The 17,404-nt window shown below is 48.1% G+C and overlaps 3 protein-coding genes across 3 annotated transcripts in view; 1 reads left to right on the forward strand and 2 right to left on the reverse strand.

Moving 5' to 3' along the window:
* Positions 1-2,917, reverse strand: part of BRWD1 (bromodomain and WD repeat domain containing 1) — a 46,370-nt gene extending 43,453 nt beyond the window's left edge. Inside the window, exons 1-4 of the mRNA XM_051767992.1 lie at positions 2,736-2,917; positions 2,538-2,596; positions 2,346-2,375; positions 2,107-2,166 (exon numbers count right to left, since the gene is read on the reverse strand). Of these exons, the coding sequence (XP_051623952.1) occupies positions 2,107-2,166; positions 2,346-2,375; positions 2,538-2,596; positions 2,736-2,793 (207 nt within the window). The 5' untranslated portion in view covers positions 2,794-2,917. The remainder of the gene's footprint in view (positions 1-2,106; positions 2,167-2,345; positions 2,376-2,537; positions 2,597-2,735) is intronic.
* A 3,098-nt stretch (positions 2,918-6,015) lies between these two features.
* On the reverse strand, positions 6,016-10,657 carry HMGN1 (high mobility group nucleosome binding domain 1). The gene is made up of 6 exons (XM_051768017.1): positions 10,355-10,657; positions 10,015-10,047; positions 9,857-9,886; positions 9,701-9,751; positions 7,788-7,916; positions 6,016-6,915 (listed from the first exon to the last, which is right to left on the reverse strand). The coding sequence occupies exons 1-6, from the start codon at positions 10,640-10,642 to the stop codon at positions 6,868-6,870; spliced, it is 579 nt and encodes a 192-aa protein (XP_051623977.1). The 5' UTR covers positions 10,643-10,657; the 3' UTR covers positions 6,016-6,867.
* On the forward strand, positions 10,624-17,351 carry GET1 (guided entry of tail-anchored proteins factor 1). The gene is made up of 5 exons (XM_051768018.1): positions 10,624-10,870; positions 12,520-12,685; positions 13,217-13,284; positions 14,585-14,699; positions 16,135-17,351. The coding sequence occupies exons 1-5, from the start codon at positions 10,781-10,783 to the stop codon at positions 16,206-16,208; spliced, it is 513 nt and encodes a 170-aa protein (XP_051623978.1). The 5' UTR covers positions 10,624-10,780; the 3' UTR covers positions 16,209-17,351.
* Positions 17,352-17,404: the final 53 nt, after the last annotated feature.

A 17,404-nucleotide genomic window follows, 5' to 3' on the forward strand; every position in this document is an offset into this window, starting at 1 on the left:
CAGGGCCACACCAACACAGGTATGTGGCCTCCTGCCCAGGCAGCTGAGAACACAGGCAGAACGAGCTCGTGCTGCTGCTGCTGCTCCCTCGGCTGAATGACTGAGCCTGGATGAGCCAAGTCCTGCCAAGGCTGATCTCCCTCCTCAGAGCAGTGGGAATAAAAATGCATCAGGCAAGACCTGTGCAACAAAAAGCTGCCCAAATGCACAGTTAAAGCCACAGCTTTGCACTTGTTTTGGTAATAAAAATCCAGGCTTGAAGCTCGTGGGGGTACAGGTTGTATTCCTGAGGTGGGAACACCAGTAAAATAGTTTGCATTATCCCATGAGCAAATATATCCAAGAAAATCAGCTCATGGGATGTCTAAGATCAATTATAAGAAATACCTTTGGTGGTCCAAAGATTACAAAATGTACTTTTTCATCGTTTCTTCACCAGTTTTGCCTCTTGAACTGGTACAGAGCAGTACCAGCCACAGCACTCAGGACAGAAAGCTCAGCACACTTTCTGCCAAGCATTAAAACCCTTTTTGTTTGTGTGCCATCAGCAGGAAGTGTATATTCCAAATGCAATCCTTGCATGCAAAACCTTGCAATCCTTCTCCTTTTTAAAGTAGTTTCGCTCCAATTTTGGAAGGAACAGTTATTTTAAAGTTTTAAAATGCCACGAGGAACACAGAGGATAAGAAGTAATTACACCCCATGGTTGCATTTGTCCGTGGTCTCTGCAAGTTCAGAGTGAGAACAGTGGGACAAGAGGGTCCCAAAACCCCTCGAAAAGCAGAAATTGAAGTTCAGGCGATTAATTTAGATATTCTGAAATACTACTGCCCTGTGTAGACATTTCTTTTAAAATGTGCAGGGAAAAGAGGTAGAAGCAGCACACATTAAAGAATTAATCTACAACTACAATAATGTCAGTTAAAAACCACTCCTGAAGTCAGAAGGATCCACACGATTCATCTCCCAACACCTCGCTTTTTGCCAGAAGAAATGGGGTAAAAAACCAACAATGAACCAACAAAATAACTCCCAACAACCCCTTTTAAACTTAATCCTGCTTTCATCTTTGCTAAATTCAAGTCAGAGCTTGAAGATATTCCTGTTTAGCAAGACTAGGCTTCTTAGTGATTTAAAAAACTCATCTAAAACCTCATTTGCTCGACTGACCACACTGACAAGAAGAGGAAATGGAATCAAATTTATTGTTCTGAGCAACATTTAAATAATTAGGAAAATCTTTTAAATAAGATTTCATTCCTTCTCAAATAGGATCCTGAGATCTTTAAGTGCTCCACAGGGATTTAACTACAATAATCAATTAACCTGGAATGTCTGAATCTTAGGAGGGAAAAAAGCAAGAATAAACACCTCTTTAAAGAAAACAAAACCAACTAGAATAAGGCAGGATAAAAACCACGCTGGGCAGGCACCCCCAGACCATCACTTCACGAGATTCAACTGCCAAATACACTTTGCCACTTAAAAAGCAGCAAAATTAAGCACCAAAACGCAGCTCTCCCTTCTGTAAAAACATTTAGAGCAAGCAACATCAGCCCTGGAGGGCAGAAAGTACATTTTTTTTTTGAGAGAGATCATCCCCATCCTTCCGGCATGCGGAAACAAAGCAGTGACCAGCGAGGAGCCAGAGATAACGAGCACGTTCACAGGCACCAGAACTGCCAACCCTCGGGTTTCTGAGCAGCGATTTCATTTCCTAATCTGTTGGAGGGGGTTGAAAGAAGCCAACCAGCAAAATAAATACCGACAAATCAAAACGTGCCTCACAACCTTGCCCCTGAAACTCCGAAATGAAACCTCGGTGCACATTGGCTCCTGCCTGCGTGTAGGCAGCGGCATCTACCACTGCACAACGCCAAGCTCCACCTCTGCTATGTAAACAATATCCTCAATTTAAACCACCGCTTGTGTTTTCGTTAGTCTGATGTAAAGAAATTAAAGGCCCTTTTCTAAAATAACTCCACTGTCCAGAGCCAGAGCGATACTGGAAAGTGAAGGTTTGGGCCTAGTTTTAAAGGTAGAGGGGTCTAACATCAGTGTTAACGTGATAATCAGAAGGGTTTTTTTGAAAGGTAAAAGTCTCACCAATTCTTCGTAACTTCTATAATGCTCATTTCCTTGCCAATCCAACCTTTTAGGAAGCAACTAAATAAAGGAAAAAACAAAAACCGTGAGCGGTTGAAGGGGAAGGAGGGATTACAGATCACATCCAAAACAATGTGTGTGTTGAAGGCGGGGGAAAAGTTGAGACAGCGGCAGAAACTTGAATGACTTGCAAGGGAAACTTTTAACTACAGCGGGATTTCATCAGAGCCCACACAGACCTGGTGCTGCTCCAGCTCCTGCACCAGCACCTGCAGAGGAAAAGGGGGAAAAAAAACACAGGGTGAGGGACGAGCCACGATTTGGCTTCTCCAGAGCTGGGGGGGGGGGGGGCGCGGCTGCTCCCACCTCCCCCCGACCCCGGGCGGGCAGCACGGGATCCCCGCGCCCCGGTGAGCGCCGCACTCACTCACCTTCAGCGCTCTCCGGCAGGGCCCGGTGCTCAGGAACCGGGCGATGAGGAAGTAAAGCTCTACGAGAAACACAGAGAGAGACCCGTGGGATGGACTGAGCCGGGGGGCGGCCGTGCCCCATCCTGAGGGGAGGGTGGAGGGGGGGGCAGGAAGATGGCGGCACCGGCGGCACCTCCTCGCCCCGGCCCGCGCTGTTACCTGATTCAATGAGCGGCAGCGGCGCGCCAGCGCTGGAAGAGGCCGCGGGCTCGGCCATGGCGGGCTGAGGGCGGCGGGCCCGGCTCGGCACGGCGCTGTCAGCGCCTCCCCTCCCTCCCTCCCTCCCCTCACGGCCGCCCCCCCGCTCCCCTCAGCACTCCCTCCCTCTCCCCCCTCAGCGCAGCCTCGGCGCCGCCGCCATCGCCGCCGCACCACCCGCCACGGCGCCGCCGCCGACACCTCCGCCGGGCGCGCCCGCGGGGGGGCGGGGGAAAAATAGTCCCCGGGCTCGGACGCGCTCCGGCAGCGGCGAGGAAACAGCGGAGCGCGTGTGTGGCGGCGGGGGAGGGTGAGGGGAAGGCGGCGGGGAGGGTGGCGGGGAGGGGGATGGCAGGGAAAGAGAGCGAGGAGGGGAAGGGGGGACCGGGCGCGGAAGGGTCGCACGGGGAAGGCGGCGGGTGAGGCGGCTGGGTGGGCGGGGCGAGCGCGCCGTGAGGCGCCGGCGCTCAGGGCATGGCGGGGGAGCGGCGGCGGCCGCGGGGATGCCGCTAAATCGCCCCCGGGAACGGTGGGGCTGCCGTCGCCTCGGCCCTCGCGGCCCGGAACGGCCCTTCCCGGGGACCCGCGGCGAGGCGCCGAGATCCGATGGCCCGCCGTGATGCGGTGACGGAGCGGTGCTGCGGGGCAAGGACCTTCGCCTCCGGTGCTGTGTCCAGTTCTGGGCCCCTCAGTACGAGAAGGGCACTGAGGGGCTGGAGCGTGTCCAGAGAACGGAACGGAGCTGGGAAGGGGCTGGAGCAGCAGGAGGGGCTGAGGGAGCTGGGGGGGCTCAGCCTGGAGAAAAGGAGGCTCAGGGGGGACCTTCTGGCTCTGCAACCCCCTGACAGGAGGGGGGAGCCGGGGGGGGTCGGGCTCTGCTGCCAGGGAACAAGGGACAGGAGGAGAGGGAACGGCCTCAGGCTGTGCCAGGGGAGGCTCAGGTTGGACAGGAGGAAGAATTTTTTCACTGAAGGGGTGGTTAGACATTGAAAAGGGCTGCTGAAGGAGGTGGTGGAGTCCCCATCCTTGGAGCTGTTCAAGAAACGACTGGATGTGGCAATCAGTGCCAGGGTTTAGTTTACAGGGTAGGGATTGGTCACAGATTGGACTTGATGATCTCAGAGGTCTCTTTGAAACGAATTGATTCTGTGATTCAAAGTGCACTGCCCTGCACCGTGCTCAGTGTGCCTCACGCTGGCAGAGAGCTGGAAGCGTCGGTGCTGTGCCCACACTGGAGGAGACTGGGAACAGCCCTGTCTCCTCCAGTGCCAGCAGAGCTCCGTGGGTGATGCCTGGGGGCACCACGGCTGCCCCAAACACCTTCTTGGGGAGGAGCATTTCCCACCCCACTCGAGGCAGCAGAGCTGCACTGACATCACCCGTCCAAAACCAGCAGGTTTGCCCAAGTGCCACCTCCCTCCCACCCTGTCTTTGGGAGCCAGGATTTTGGCATCTGGCAGCCAGGACATGGAGCTGCTGGAGAGAGTCCAGAGGAGGCACCAAGAGGATCCCAGGGCTGGAGCAGCTCTGCTGGGAGGAAAGGCTGGGAGAGCTGGGATTGTTCAGCCTGGAGAAGGGAAGGCTTTGGAGTGACCTGACTGTGGCCTTCCAGGACCTGAAGGGAGCCAACAAAAAAGATGGAGGGAGACTGTTTCCAAGGGCCTGGAGTGATAGGACAAGGGGAACAGCCTTCAAGCTGACAGAGAGTAGGGTTAGATGGGATATTGGGAGGAAATTCTTGGCTGTGAGGCTGGCAAGGCCCTGGCCCAGGTTGCCCAGAGAAGCTGTGGCTGCCCCTCAATCCCTGGAAGTGTCCCAGGCCAGGTTGGACGGGGCTTGGAGCAACCTGGTCCCATGGAAGGTGTCCCTGCCCATGGCAGGGGGTGGGACTGGATGATCTTTAAGGTCCCTTCCAACCCAAACCATTCTCTGATTTAACTTTTTTCCTTCTCACAGTTTCTTGCCCCTGCCCAGCATGAATTCTGATGTGAACAGCAATGGCTGTACTTGTGTTATATTTTAAATCCAACCTGTTCTTTCCTTATTCCATTCCCCACCTGTGGTCCCTTGAAATGCATTTTTAGAACCTTTGAAGTAAAATATTTTTACATATCATTCTCTTAACCCAACCAACCAGTAGCAGCACACAAATACAAGGGAGTAACTTTCAAGAAACACATTTTGTTCTCTTCCTGTTGTATTTTGAATGGGATGGTGCTCCATCATGGATGTATTCCATAGTGCTGGATGCACATCTGCATCAGCTCTCACTCCAGTCCTTGAGTTGGAGAACTTGATGTCACACAAGACAGTCAGTTACAATTAATTAAGCATTGGGTAATTGATGTTAGAGAGATCCACAGGATCACAACATCAGAGACCCAAAACACATGAAAATTTGGTGCTTTGTAAAAGCAGCTGAGAGAGGTTATTTTGGAGTATTTACCTGCAAGTTTATTCCTCACTTTACTGGTGGGTTTGACTTGTCTAATCCAGAGAGTAAATAACGTCATGGAGCTATGTCATGTTACTACTGAATCAAACAAAAAATAAGGCCACTGGAAGGGGATGGTGGAAAAGAAAAGTGGCATAAATTTACAGTTTTGAAATATCCAAGAACTTGAAGCCAAAGCCAGCTGTGCTCTGTGCAGGAAACTTGTGGTGGAACTGGAGCAGGAGCATGTTGTGGCCCAATATTTTATATATATCTATCTATATATATAAAAGCTATAGGTAAATTAAACATTGCCTAAATACTGAAGAGGTAAAACTGGTAAAATTCTTTTTGAAAGGAAAGCCTTGATTAAGAAAATGAGTAAGAAGTGAAACTCAAGTGTTTGGGTTTTTTTTTAAATAACTGTATGAGGATTTGACAAAGGCACCGAAAATGTACAGGAAGCAGCTGCTGTGCTTGCAGGTGTTACTTAAGAGCACAAACAAATTCTGGGGCAAGGGGGAAAAAAAGAAACGAAGAAACGTTCCTGTTTGATCTTGGCTCCTCCCAGGACAAGGTGACAGTTGTCTGACTGGCACCTGATGCCTACTAATTATTGACTTTTTTTTTTTTTAAGGTAACAGCAGCAGCACAAGGCTCTCAGCTTTCAAATTCAGATTAACACTGCATTTTTCCACTCCCAGCTCTTAAAAATTACATTTTTAACACTATTAAAACACAGTTAAAAATCCAAACCACACCACTTATATTGTGAGTTGTCCCAGTCAATGCAGGAGCTACAGAAACTTTCATAATCAAGATTTATTTGGCTTTTGTTTGAAGATCACAAACACTATCAACAATTTTACAATTGTTTTTATTCACATAGGTTTTTTTAAGTCTAAAAACTAATTGTTTTCTTTTTTTTCCCTAGGACTATTTCAAATATTTTTTTCACTTGAGCTTTGTAGACAAGCTGTCCTTTAAAACTAGAGGTGAAGTTCCAGTATCTCAAATATTGACATAACGAGTTCCATCTGCCAAGCAGAAACTTTTCCTCAGCCAGTATTTAAAGATATAAAATAAAAAGTTTCCCATCTTTCTCATCACAGCTACAAAGTTGTTGGGAAAAAAAATAAAGCTGCAACTACCAAAAATAACTTTGTCACAGATATACATCACTCAGCAAGAAATCCAACACTAGGGAGCAGTTTTATTAGATAAGGAATTCTACTGATGGTACAACCATAAAGATAAATAACTAAAATGTTAAGACCTCCTCAACACATCATTATGAATTCCAAAGTCTCATCTGTGTTATGCTTCATTTAATAGGATAGAAAACTGTCCCTCACAGGCTGTGGAACGTGAAGCCCAATCAAGGCTTCAGAGCCCTCTCCTTAATTAACATGCTGTTAATTTCTGGTTTCATAGAAAACAGACAACCAGTACATGACTTTACCACTTAAAAAAAGCATTTACACTTATCTAAATATGTAAAAAAATGGGTTGAGTCGGGACTCTCTCCTTTTTTTTTTTTTTAAAAACGTGTCTTCTAGAACTACTAAAAAACTCGCATTTACAAAATAGTCGATAAAAATATTCCTCTGAATTGTACAAGAAGAAAGGTTTAAAGACCCCCAGTTAGAGATGTGGGTGTTACTCAGACTTCACTTCTTTCTCTGCAGCTGCATCGGGTGCTGGGGTCTGAAAGGAGACAAAAGACCAGGACACTTAAGTGCAGGAAGTTTTTAAGTGGCTCAGACTGTTAGTTTGGGGTGGTTTTAATGCACAAAGTGACACAGAGAACAACCCTGACTTGTTTCTGCAGATGGTGCTTCACAAATTGGTGCCATGAGCTTACTCCTCTCGGATCAGGACCTACTGAACTGAGCTGTCTAGAAAAGGCTCCTTGGATCCATCAGTATGAATTTCAGGATGTTGATATTGTTCCTAAACACACACACTGCAAAGTATTTGAATTTTAACTTGAATTACTGCCTTAATGACAGGAGGAGCTTTAGCTTTTACTCAGCTAAAAATCCCCACATATGGGGTGTTGAGAAAATTATAGACACACCTCATGCATTCAATTTTCAGCATATCCTCAAATCTTACCCTGTTTTACAGGTAACATCCAACAGGACAGACTCTAACTCTTCTAGACTTTGCTATTGTATCACACCTGAAATTTTGGCTGGTCTGAGCACCACGAGTCCAGCATGAAGATGTACAGGTTAAAAAAACCAAATGATGTGCTTGTAACGATGCCAAAACGTTGAGCCAACTGAAGAATTCCTAGTTAGATCCCAACTTTTCACAAAGATCACAGTCTAAGCTTGCAAATGACAAACTGTTACACCAGAGCAAATCACTCAAGCACCATCCTCTACTTTCCTTGCTCCCTAAAAACCTCCTGCTCGAAGGTCTGTAAGTGTTACCTCAGCTTTGGTCCAATCATTTCCACTGAAAACTCTTTCCACTCCCCAGAAAAAGAATATTACACTTGTCAAAAAACTTTTGTAGCAAGGAGGAACTTCTCTCTCAGTCAGACCCAACCCCAGCCCTCCAAACTTTACCTCTTCAGTTTTAGCTTCCCCATTTTCTGCAGGCAGGTTGTCCTTTGTCTGTTCTTGGTTCGTCTCTTCTGTCTGTTTTCCTTTAGGCCCCTTTTTCCCCTTCTGAGCCTTCTTGTCCTCAGATTTATCCTGCAGTGAAATACATTTCCAGTGAGTAAATTCCTATGATTTACCAGGTAAACTCTGAAAATAATAAAAAGCACAGAAAACCCAGATGGACTTGCTAAGCTACCAACAGCCCCTGATCCCCCTACTTACAAAATATTTCAGAATCACAAAAATGCAACACACAGACCTCTTGGGTTTTATTGTCAAAATCTATTATTCTTCATCAGTATTTATTTAAAAACCTCACCAAGTAAGTCCATAATGAGCAAACTTCTCCCAACCAGAAAAAATACTGTCAGGAAAGTTTTAAAAAGTGACAACGTTGATGCAGAAAAAGTGCATTTTAATGGATCAAATACAGAAAACAGAATAAATTTAAAATCTATCATTTGACTGGTAATTAACAACTAGAATTAACTATAGAAATTCTTCCCTCGGCATCACAGACACTGGAAAAAGGAGAATTACAGCTGAAGTGACACTGGAAAACTTCTCCAAATTCTTTAGGCTTACAGCCCTGAGAGTGGGAGCACAGTGATACTCAAACCATTGGAATGAAGGTGCATTCCTGGGAAGGAACTGTTCAGAAGGATTAATACAAAGAAAACATCAAAAAGTCTGCAAAGCAGAGCTCTGTGTTAGCGTATCTGAAATTAGGGAATCATTGGATTGTTTGGGTTGGAAGAGACCTTAAAGATCATTTCATTCCACCCCCTGCCATGGGCAGGGACACCTTCCACCAGACCAGGTTGCTCCAAGCCCCGTCCAACCTGACCTTGGACACTTCCAGGGATCCAGGGGCAGCCACAGCTTCTCTGGGCAACCTGTGCCAGGGCCTCCCCACCCTCCCAGCCAGGAATTCCTTCCCAATATCCCATCTGACCCCACTCTCTGTCAGTTTGAAGCCATTCCCCCTCATCCTGTCACTCCAGGCCCTTGGAAATAGTCTCTCCCCACCTTTCCTTTAGGCTCTCCTCAGGTACTGGAAGGCCACAATCCGGTCACTCCAAAGCCTTTAATTCCACACATCACAAAGAAAAGCTCATGATGACAAAGGAACACTTAACAACACACACAGCACTGAGCCCACAGACACACAGCCAAGAAACAAAGAATTTTACACCTCAGTTATTGGCACTGTGAAGGCTGTGCTGAAAAATTTAAAGACCATACTAAACCACACCTTGTTGCACACACATAAAGACCCAAAAGCTCAAGTTCACAAATGGAAACTGAGGTATTTTTCAGTGGCTAAGAAATTGTTTTTTTCCTGTTCTAACAAAACGACTTTAAAATATGAGTATATATATTTTATCCCCTTTTTTAGAGTGGTGAAATATAATCCTCTGTACAGAATCACAGGATCATTTAGGTTGGAAAACATCTCCAAGATCACTGGGTCTAACCTGTGCCTTGTCATTCAGCCCAGAGCACTGAGTGCCAGATCCAGTCGTCCCTTGGGCACCTCCAGGGATGGGACTCCACCACCTCCCTGGGCAGCCCCTTCCAATGCTTAAAAACCCTTTCCATAAAAAAATTCCTCCTGACGTCCGATTGCTTCGACATTCAAGTAGTTCCACCCCATACCAAACTAATATGGATCAGTGCCCAAATTTCCATGCAACGCCTGGGAGCTTAACAAGGATCTACTCAAAGAGGGGTGGAACGTACCTGTAGACACTGGCAGAAGCACCTTAAAACGGTACTTTAGCCAAACCGAGCGTTCCCACAAGGAATAAAACACGAGGACACGACATGAGATGCCACCAGCCACCAACTCCTCCCCCTCCCCTCTTCCCACTCACCTTTGCCGGCAACTTTTTTGGCTTCGGCTCCGCTTTGGCCGGCGCGGGTTTCTGAGGAGAGAGAACAAGTCAGGCCGAGATGCCGCCTCGGGGTGAGCCCTCCCGGCTGCTCCCGCCTCCCCCGCCCCGCAGGGGCCGCGCCGCTCCCGCACTCACCGCGGACAGACGCGCCGATCGCCGCTTGGGCTGCGGGGGGAGAGAGAGAGGGAAAGACAGAGAGAGAAGGGGCGTGAGCGGGCGGGACGGGTCCGGCCCCGCCTGTCCCACGCGTGTCACGGCGTGCCCGGTGTCACGGCGTGCCCGGTGTCACTCACCTCCGCCGGGGCGTCCCCGTCCGCCACCGTCACCTGCAACACAGACACCGCGTCAGCGGGGCGGGACCGCGGGCGGCACCTCCCGCTCGCCGCCCCCCGCCCGCCCCTTCCCGCGCCGCTCCCGGACCGCGCGTCCCGCCGAGCCCCCCCGGCCCTTCCCGGCGCCTCCGGCCCCCTCCGCGGCCCGCGGGGCCGCCCCGCACCGCGGGGAACGCGCCGGGCATCGTCACGGCCCGCGGCGCCGGAGCCCGCGGAGCGGAGCGGCCGCGTCCCTCCCGCCCGGCCCCGGCCCCCCGCGGCCGCCGCCGCCCCCCGGCTGCCGCTCCCCGCTCGCCCTCACCTTCCTCTTCGGCATCGCGAGGCTCCCGGAGCTGCGGCTGCTCCCGCCCGGCGGCTGCTGCGAGCGCTGCGGCGGCTGCCTGCGAGCCACAGCCCGGCTGCGCAGGGAAACCGCCTCCCCCCCTCCCCATCCCAGCAGCGCCAGCGGCGCCGCAACAGGATCCAGCCGGATTGGAGCGGGGGGAGCGGCGGGATGGGACGGGATGGGCGGGCCGGGGCAGCGCTCCGCCCCTGCCCGGGAGCGCGCACGGGGAGCCCATTGGACACCGGCGGTCACGGGGCCGCGCATGTCCCCGCGTCCCCTCGCTGCCGCCGCTCCGCCCGACCCCTGTCCCCATCCCGCTCCCGCTGCCGATCTTAGCCCCCCATCCCGGTCGCGATCGCGGTCCCGGAGCGCCGTCAGAGCCGCTGTCGGCGGGGCCCGGCCATGGCGGAGGGCGGTGCGTGGCTGCTGGTGCTCAGCGCCGTGTTCCTCTGCAACGCGCTCAAGATCCTCCTGCCCTCCTGCTCCTCCGTCGTGAGTGATGTCCCGCCGGGGGTGGGGGGCACCGGGCCCTGGGCCGGCTGGGGGGTCGAGGCCGCTGGGCAGGGCGTCATGGGGGTCCCCCCAGCTATGGGGTGAATGGGGTGGGAGCGGTGCCCATTCGGGGGAGGTTCTCGGTGCCCCTAAAGCACCCCCGGTTCTGTCGGGCAGGGTCTGGTCCTGCTCCGGGCCTTGGGAGAGGAAAAGCCGGTGCTGGAAGTGCTGGAGCATAGCACCGTAGCCGGGTGGTTCCCGCAGCCTTGTTAGGCCGGGCTTTGAAGTGAAGTTCTGGGTGATGAGTTACCGGTGTCCTAAATGATGCTCCTGAGCCTCCAACCCTGAGGTGGGATCACAGACTGGTTTGGGTTAGGAGGGACCTTAAAGATCATCAGTTCCAACCCCCCCTTCCACTATCCCAGGTTGCTCCAAGCCCCATCCAACCTGGCCTTGGACACTTCCAGGGATGGGGCAGCCCCAGTTTCTCAGTTTTCAGGGAATATAAAAGGCAGCTTTGTTTGGTCTTCCGTGTTTTCAACAGATGGACATTCCCACTGTTGAGAAGGGAGCTCAGTGGATACGGAGATTGAGGAGTTGAGGCATTGTAGGAGTAAACCTTGAGTCACAGTCACTAACCAGGATACCAAAGCATTCCTGTGGAAGTGTGGATAGTGGAATTAAGAGCAAATAAACTCTCTGACTGCCAGATAAACTCACATGTGAACACACACACTGAAATCCCCGTAGTTCTGCTTGTTCACCTCAGTAACTTCACTGCCACACAGATCAGTGTACACTGACAATGGACAAAAGTCCTTTAAAACTTGGATTACTCCCAGCAGTTTGGGAAGGTGAACTCGGTGTTCCTGGAGATGACTGATGAAACAGCCATAGGAGGAGTGGCTGAGGTCACTTGGTTTGTTCAGCTGGAGCAGAGGAGACTGAGGGCAGAGCTCATCGGGCTCTGCAGCTCCTCACAAGGGGCACTGGAGGGGCAGCTCCGATCCCTGCTCGGTGTGAGCAGGGACAGCACCCAGGGAAGGGCTGGAGCTGGGACAGGGCAGGCTCAGGGTGGATCTCAGGACAAGGTTCTTCCCCCAGAGGGTGGTGGGCACTGCCCAGGCTCCCCAGGGCAGTGGGCACGGCCCCAAGGCTGCCAGAGCTCCAGGAGGGTTTGGACAATGCTCTGAGGGACAGGAGGGCATTGTTGGGGTGTCCTGGGCAGGGCTGGATGATCCTTGTGGGTCCCTCCCAACTCAGAATAATTCCATGAGTCCATGAAAATCTCTGCTCAGCTTTCCACTGTGTTTTGTGACTGAAAGTGTCCTTGATGTCCTCACTGGCTGCAGTCCTGGGAATGGCATCTGTGGGGAACAAATTACGCTTGACTTGGGGAAGCTGGGAAGATTCCCTAAGAAACAGCAAGTGAAACATTTTGTATCCTTTCTATCTTCATTTCAATGGTAAAAAGAGTTCACGAGTCAACAAGCAGGTGGTGCCTCATTAAAAGAAATTAGGAAAGTAAAAGAAAGGGAGAGCGGGCCTTTTTTATGGGAGGCTTTTGAGATCATACTTTATACTTTATATCTTAAAGGCAATAAATGGAATTCCGGATCAATAACTGGTGCTATTTCTTTACTTCTTAGATATCCAGGTTGTTGCAAAAGGACGCAGAGCAGGAGTCCCAGATGCGAGCTGAAATTCAGACCATGAAACAAGAACTCGCAACCATCAGTATGATGGATGAGTTTGCCAGGTACGCCCGGCTGGAAAGGAAGATCAACAAAATGACTGACAAGCTCAAAACTCACGGTAGGGTGCAATGTCTGCTCCTTTGTCTAGTTTCTGAAAAACATTTTGTCAAGAGTATTTTAAATTTTAAGTATATTTCTCCTTCAGATTTTTCCTCTTCGTCTTATCTTTTTTCTTTCATCTTTTTTTTTCTTTCTTATTCTTTTTCTTTCTTCTTTCTTTCTTTCTTTTCTTTCTTTCTTTCTTTCTTTCTTTTTCTCTCTTTCTTTCTTTCTTCTTCTTTCTTTCTTTCTTTCCTTCTTCTTTTCCTTCTTTTCTTTTTTTTTCTTTCTTTCTTTCCTCCCATCCTTCTCGGTGATTTTATCCACTGAACCATGTCCTGAGTAAGTCAAGGAAGAAACTAAGGTGTGAGATAAACTTAGAAGTTTCTTGCAGAAGGGTATTTTTAATATAGCAGTGAATCATTTTGAAAAAAGGTTTTTCAGCAGTGTAATGTCCTGACTTGAATGAGATATTAATAAATTGCTAATTTTATGTAAGGAGAATTCAATATTCTACATAATCACAGAGTAATTTTTTTTTTCTTAACAGTGAAAGCACGAACTGCCCAATTGGCCAAAATAAAGTGGGTTATAAATATTGTATTCTACATCTTACAGGTAAGTAAATATTTTGTTATGAATACAAATTAAACCTAAACTTCAACAGTGTTACAATTCTCTCCTGCATTTGTTGGCTGGTGAGTGGCCACACGGGTGCCCAGCCCAGCAAGGACATGGAGCTGCTGGAGAGAGTCCAGAGGAGGCATCAAGAGGATCCAAGGGCTGGAGCAGCTCTGCTGGGAGGAAAGGCTGGGAGAGCTGGGATTGTTCAGGCTGGGGAAGAGAAGCTTTGGAGTGACCTGATTGTGGCCTTGCAGGACCTGAAGGAGCTCCAGGAAAGATGGAGAGAGACTATTTGCAAGGGATGGAGCGACAGGACAAAGGGGAATGGCTTCCAACTCACAGAGGGCAGGGTTAGATGGGATATTGGGAGGAAATTTTTCCCTGTGAGGGTGGTGAGGCCCTGGCACAGGTTGCCCAGAGAAGCTGTGGCTGCCCCTGGATCCCTGGAAGTGTCCAAGGCCAGGTTGGACAGGGCTTGGAGCAACCTGGGCTAGTGGAAGGTGTCCCTGCCCATGGCAGGAGGTGGGACTGGATGATCTTTAAGGTCCCTTCCAACCCAAACCATTCCATTATTATGATTCCAATGACACAGTGCATGCCAAGTGGAAAGAGTTTCTTAAAATGGAAATGGGAGATCCTGCTGATAAAGTCTGGGAGTTGAGGATGGAAGGAGTTTTGTGTTTCTGGTTTTGAGGTGACAGGATAGGAGTTTGTCTTGGCTCTTTAATCACTGGGGGTTTTTTCGTTAATTTTACATGTTGCACCGGATCCAGGAAAGTTCTGCTCCATGCAAATGTATTTTATTTGTGTTTCTGAAAACAAAATATGCCCTTGCTGAGGATGCAAATCTCCACTTGCAGCTGCCACACGTTTCCCCACGGTGCCTCATCAGGTTGTCTCTGTAGTTGTGACTTGATGCCAAAGAATTGGCTGCTAATAAGGATGACACTGCTCACCCTGAAGATTCCCTGGATTTCTAGCAGGCAAAAATTAAGGCTAAAAAGAGTCATCAGTTTACCAAGTGCTCTGATTGTGTTTGTCTCTGCTGGACTGGAACCAGGGTCTTGAAAAAAAAAATCAGTATTTTCCATGTTCTACAGCTACCTCTGAGTGCTGTGTATGAATTTAAGCTCGTGCAGAGTTTAAAAACATCTTGAACTTGCTAAAGAATGAGATAAAATGACAAAGAAACGATTCCCATTAATTAGAATTTATTATTTACTGTTTCAGAGTGGCATCAGGAACGTACTTTGATGTGTGTTATTCCCCAAGCTAATAAAACTTTCCCTTCCAGGCTGCCTTGATGATCTCCCTGATTTGGAAGTACTACTCTGAGCCAGTTACTGTGCTTCCAAGCAAATGGTTGGCTCCTCTGGAGAGGCTGGTGGCCTTCCCTACAGGGGTGGCAGGTAAGGAAAAGGACATTCCCAAGCTCCCATGGATTAACAGCACTGCTTTTGCACCCCCTTTATTCTGACTCCCTTTATTCTGTTCCCTGTGTGTTCAGATCTTATTTGTCAAAACTGGGAACTGAAATGAGCTTTTTGTCATTTTTGTTCGTTTTCAAACAGCAGCTTTATCTCTTTATCTGCATCGAAGATTTAAATTAGAATTATTTTTATATCAAGGAGTCCACTGAAGTAGTAGAATTGGGTTTAAAAATGGGTAAATACTTCGTAGGTGTGGATGTCCTACCTGCTTTTCATATAAATTGGTGAAGTTTCACAGTAGTAACTCCAGAGTGGTTGTTCCCTGTGAGGGTGGGGAGGCCCTGGCCCAGGTTTCCCAGAGAAGCTGTGGCTGCCCCTGGATCCCTGGAAGTGTCCAAGGCCAGGTTGGATGGAGCTTGGAGCAACCTGGGCTAGTGGAAGGTGTCCCTGCCCATGGCAGGGGGTAGGACTGGATCTTTAAGGTCCTTTCCAACCCAAACCATTCCATGATTCTGTGATTTAGTTTTGCTCTCTGTTGGCATTTTGTCTTGTGTGTTCCCACCACATTTCTATTGCATTTTTACCCATGAAAATCCTTTTCTTCTGGCCAGTTTGTTATCCCTGTCCTGAGGGATGAGGGACAGGCAGGATAACAGGACAGGGTAGGGGGCAAATCTTCATATTTTGCTCATAAATCCTGCCTGCCTTTGGAGGAATGATGATATATGTTGGTGGAATGGTGTGTTTGTATCCATGATTTGTACCCAGCATGTTTACTAGACAAGAGGAGTCTGCTTCAGGGGGAGGGAATAGTCCTTGGAAGGCTTTTATTAAATAGCATTGGAGAGGAATTAAAAAGGTTCATGTTGTGTCCACTTTCAAATCTTTTGTCCTGGTTTATAGAGTAAAGAGATCACTGTTGAATTCTAGGTCACAAACACAAAAATGTCTAAAATCACCCAAAAGGTGCTTTCTTCACATGTTTGCTGTGAATAACCATCTCCTTTTAAAAAGGCTGAATCAAATTTCAGAGGATATTTGCTTTTTACCTCTCTCAAACCCTGAATTTAGGTTCAGACAAAGCATTCTGTGACTTGCCAGGCCTTCAACTCCAGCACTTCAGATGTTTTTCCCTCGGGTCCACAGCAAATGTTTTCAGCTTTTTTTACCTTTAGTTTTAACATATCACACTTTGGCTCGTTTTTGTGTGTTTGGGGCTCTTTTCCCGAGGTTTTTTTTGGAGTTCTCTGCCATCTCTTGGAGAGACCCACTTGGATATAAAGAGATGTTTTGTTCCTGTTCACCTCATAACTTCTAAGTTCCACTTTCTGCACTTCCAAGGTTGTTTTTAGATGCCTGTGTTCCTCGGGGTTATTAATGCAATGACTTAAACCGTGGTTTATGTCTCTTCCAGGTGGTGTTGGAATTACCTGCTGGCTCGTGGTTTGCAATAAAGTTGTAGCTATCATGCTGCACCCCTTCAGCTGAAGGAATTCCAGTGATCCATGGAACCTTCAACTGCATTTTCACCATTTTCACTATTTTAAATTAATTTAAAAAAAAAAAAAGGGACAGTTGTCTTTCATGAGACTGAGACAATCCTTGTTATTCCAGTTGGATATTAGTCAGTATTCCCTTTGATTTCTCTTTCCAGAGGTTGTCTTTTTTGGGGAGTCAGTTTTGAAAGAACAGCATTCCTGGTTATAGATCCTCAGTTTGGGTCTGTTCATGGCAAAACCATAACATTTTGGCATGGCCTGCGGTTACCAACATCTAAAAGGGTTGGATTTGGGTTTTTAAATTGGGAATGGGCTGGCATTAGGAATTAATTTGGGATCTGTGCTGTTTCTTTGCTGTATAATAATGGTGGTTTCACTCCCACATGTTTGGTAGGTGCTAAAGGGCAGAGGGAGGTGGTTTGGTTGGCTCAGGGTAAAATAGAGTTTCCTTGGTATTTTTTATCCTAGAATTGGAATATTCCTGAGCTCTCCTAAAAAATGACCCATTGATAGATAAGTTCAGTGAATTTTTATCTCTTAAGAGACTCCCTTAGCCAAGCACAGGATGGCTGGATACTTTTTCCCCCCTGTCTTTTAAAATTCATTGAATTTTTCCTGGTTTTATTGATAATTGACCTTTCCTTGCTTGCTTTTTCTGCTTCCTAAACTGAGGATCACTGAAACCATTTCCTTCCATGTTTCACTGAAACTATTCCCTTCCATGTTTTGGGAGGAAAGGTCTGGCCAACCTTCTCAAGCTCCATTTTAATAAAGAGAGAGTAGAAAGTGCTGTTCCTGCAGAGGTGATCCTGTTTTAGCATCCCACTTTGGAATTCCCACAGTGGAATGCATCTCTTCTGTTATTCCAGGTCCTTCTGGGGCCAGGAACCCTCCAAAATTAGCACTGCCTTTAGAAATCAGATCAAAAGGTCATGTTATGTTGTGTGTATATATGGATGAAATGTTTGGGGTTTTTTTAATGTTAATTTAAAAATTAGGGGTTTATACTCAGAGTTACTTTGGGCCAACATGAAAATAGATACATTAAGTATCAAGGATAAAAAATGTTGTGATTGAATGTTATGTCTTATTATGGTTTTATTAAGGAAATAAAGCTTTTCAAGCCCTCTCAGGTTTCCTGATCCCTTTTTTAATGTTTAGTGCAGTTTTCCTAAAAAAAAAAAG

The sequence above is a fragment of the Manacus candei genome, unplaced genomic scaffold (assembly GCF_025592945.1).
Source record: "Manacus candei isolate 608988 ecotype Guabito, Panama unplaced genomic scaffold, ASM2559294v1 h1tg000091l, whole genome shotgun sequence".
NCBI lineage: Eukaryota > Metazoa > Chordata > Aves > Passeriformes > Pipridae > Manacus > Manacus candei.

What these genes read in the sequence shown, in the direction of transcription:
- HMGN1 (XM_051768017.1), bottom strand. Translation starts at nt 10,642, where the DNA reads ATGCGCGGCCCCGTGACCGCCGGTGTCCAATGGGCTCCCCGTGCGCGC. An exon ending in GATCGGCGCGTCTGTCCGCG is followed by an intron (nt 9,752 to 9,856) that starts GTGAGTGCGGGA and finishes CTCTCTCCTCAG; the next exon opens with AAACCCGCGCCGGCCAAAGC. An exon ending in GGGAAGCTAAAACTGAAGAG is followed by an intron (nt 6,916 to 7,787) that starts GTAAAGTTTGGA and finishes GTCTCCTTTCAG; the next exon opens with ACCCCAGCACCCGATGCAGC.
- GET1 (XM_051768018.1), top strand. Translation starts at nt 10,781, where the DNA reads ATGGCGGAGGGCGGTGCGTGGCTGCTGGTGCTCAGCGCCGTGTTCCTC. An exon ending in TGCCCTCCTGCTCCTCCGTC is followed by an intron (nt 10,871 to 12,519) that starts GTGAGTGATGTC and finishes TTTACTTCTTAG; the next exon opens with ATATCCAGGTTGTTGCAAAA. An exon ending in TGACAAGCTCAAAACTCACG is followed by an intron (nt 12,686 to 13,216) that starts GTAGGGTGCAAT and finishes TTTTCTTAACAG; the next exon opens with TGAAAGCACGAACTGCCCAA.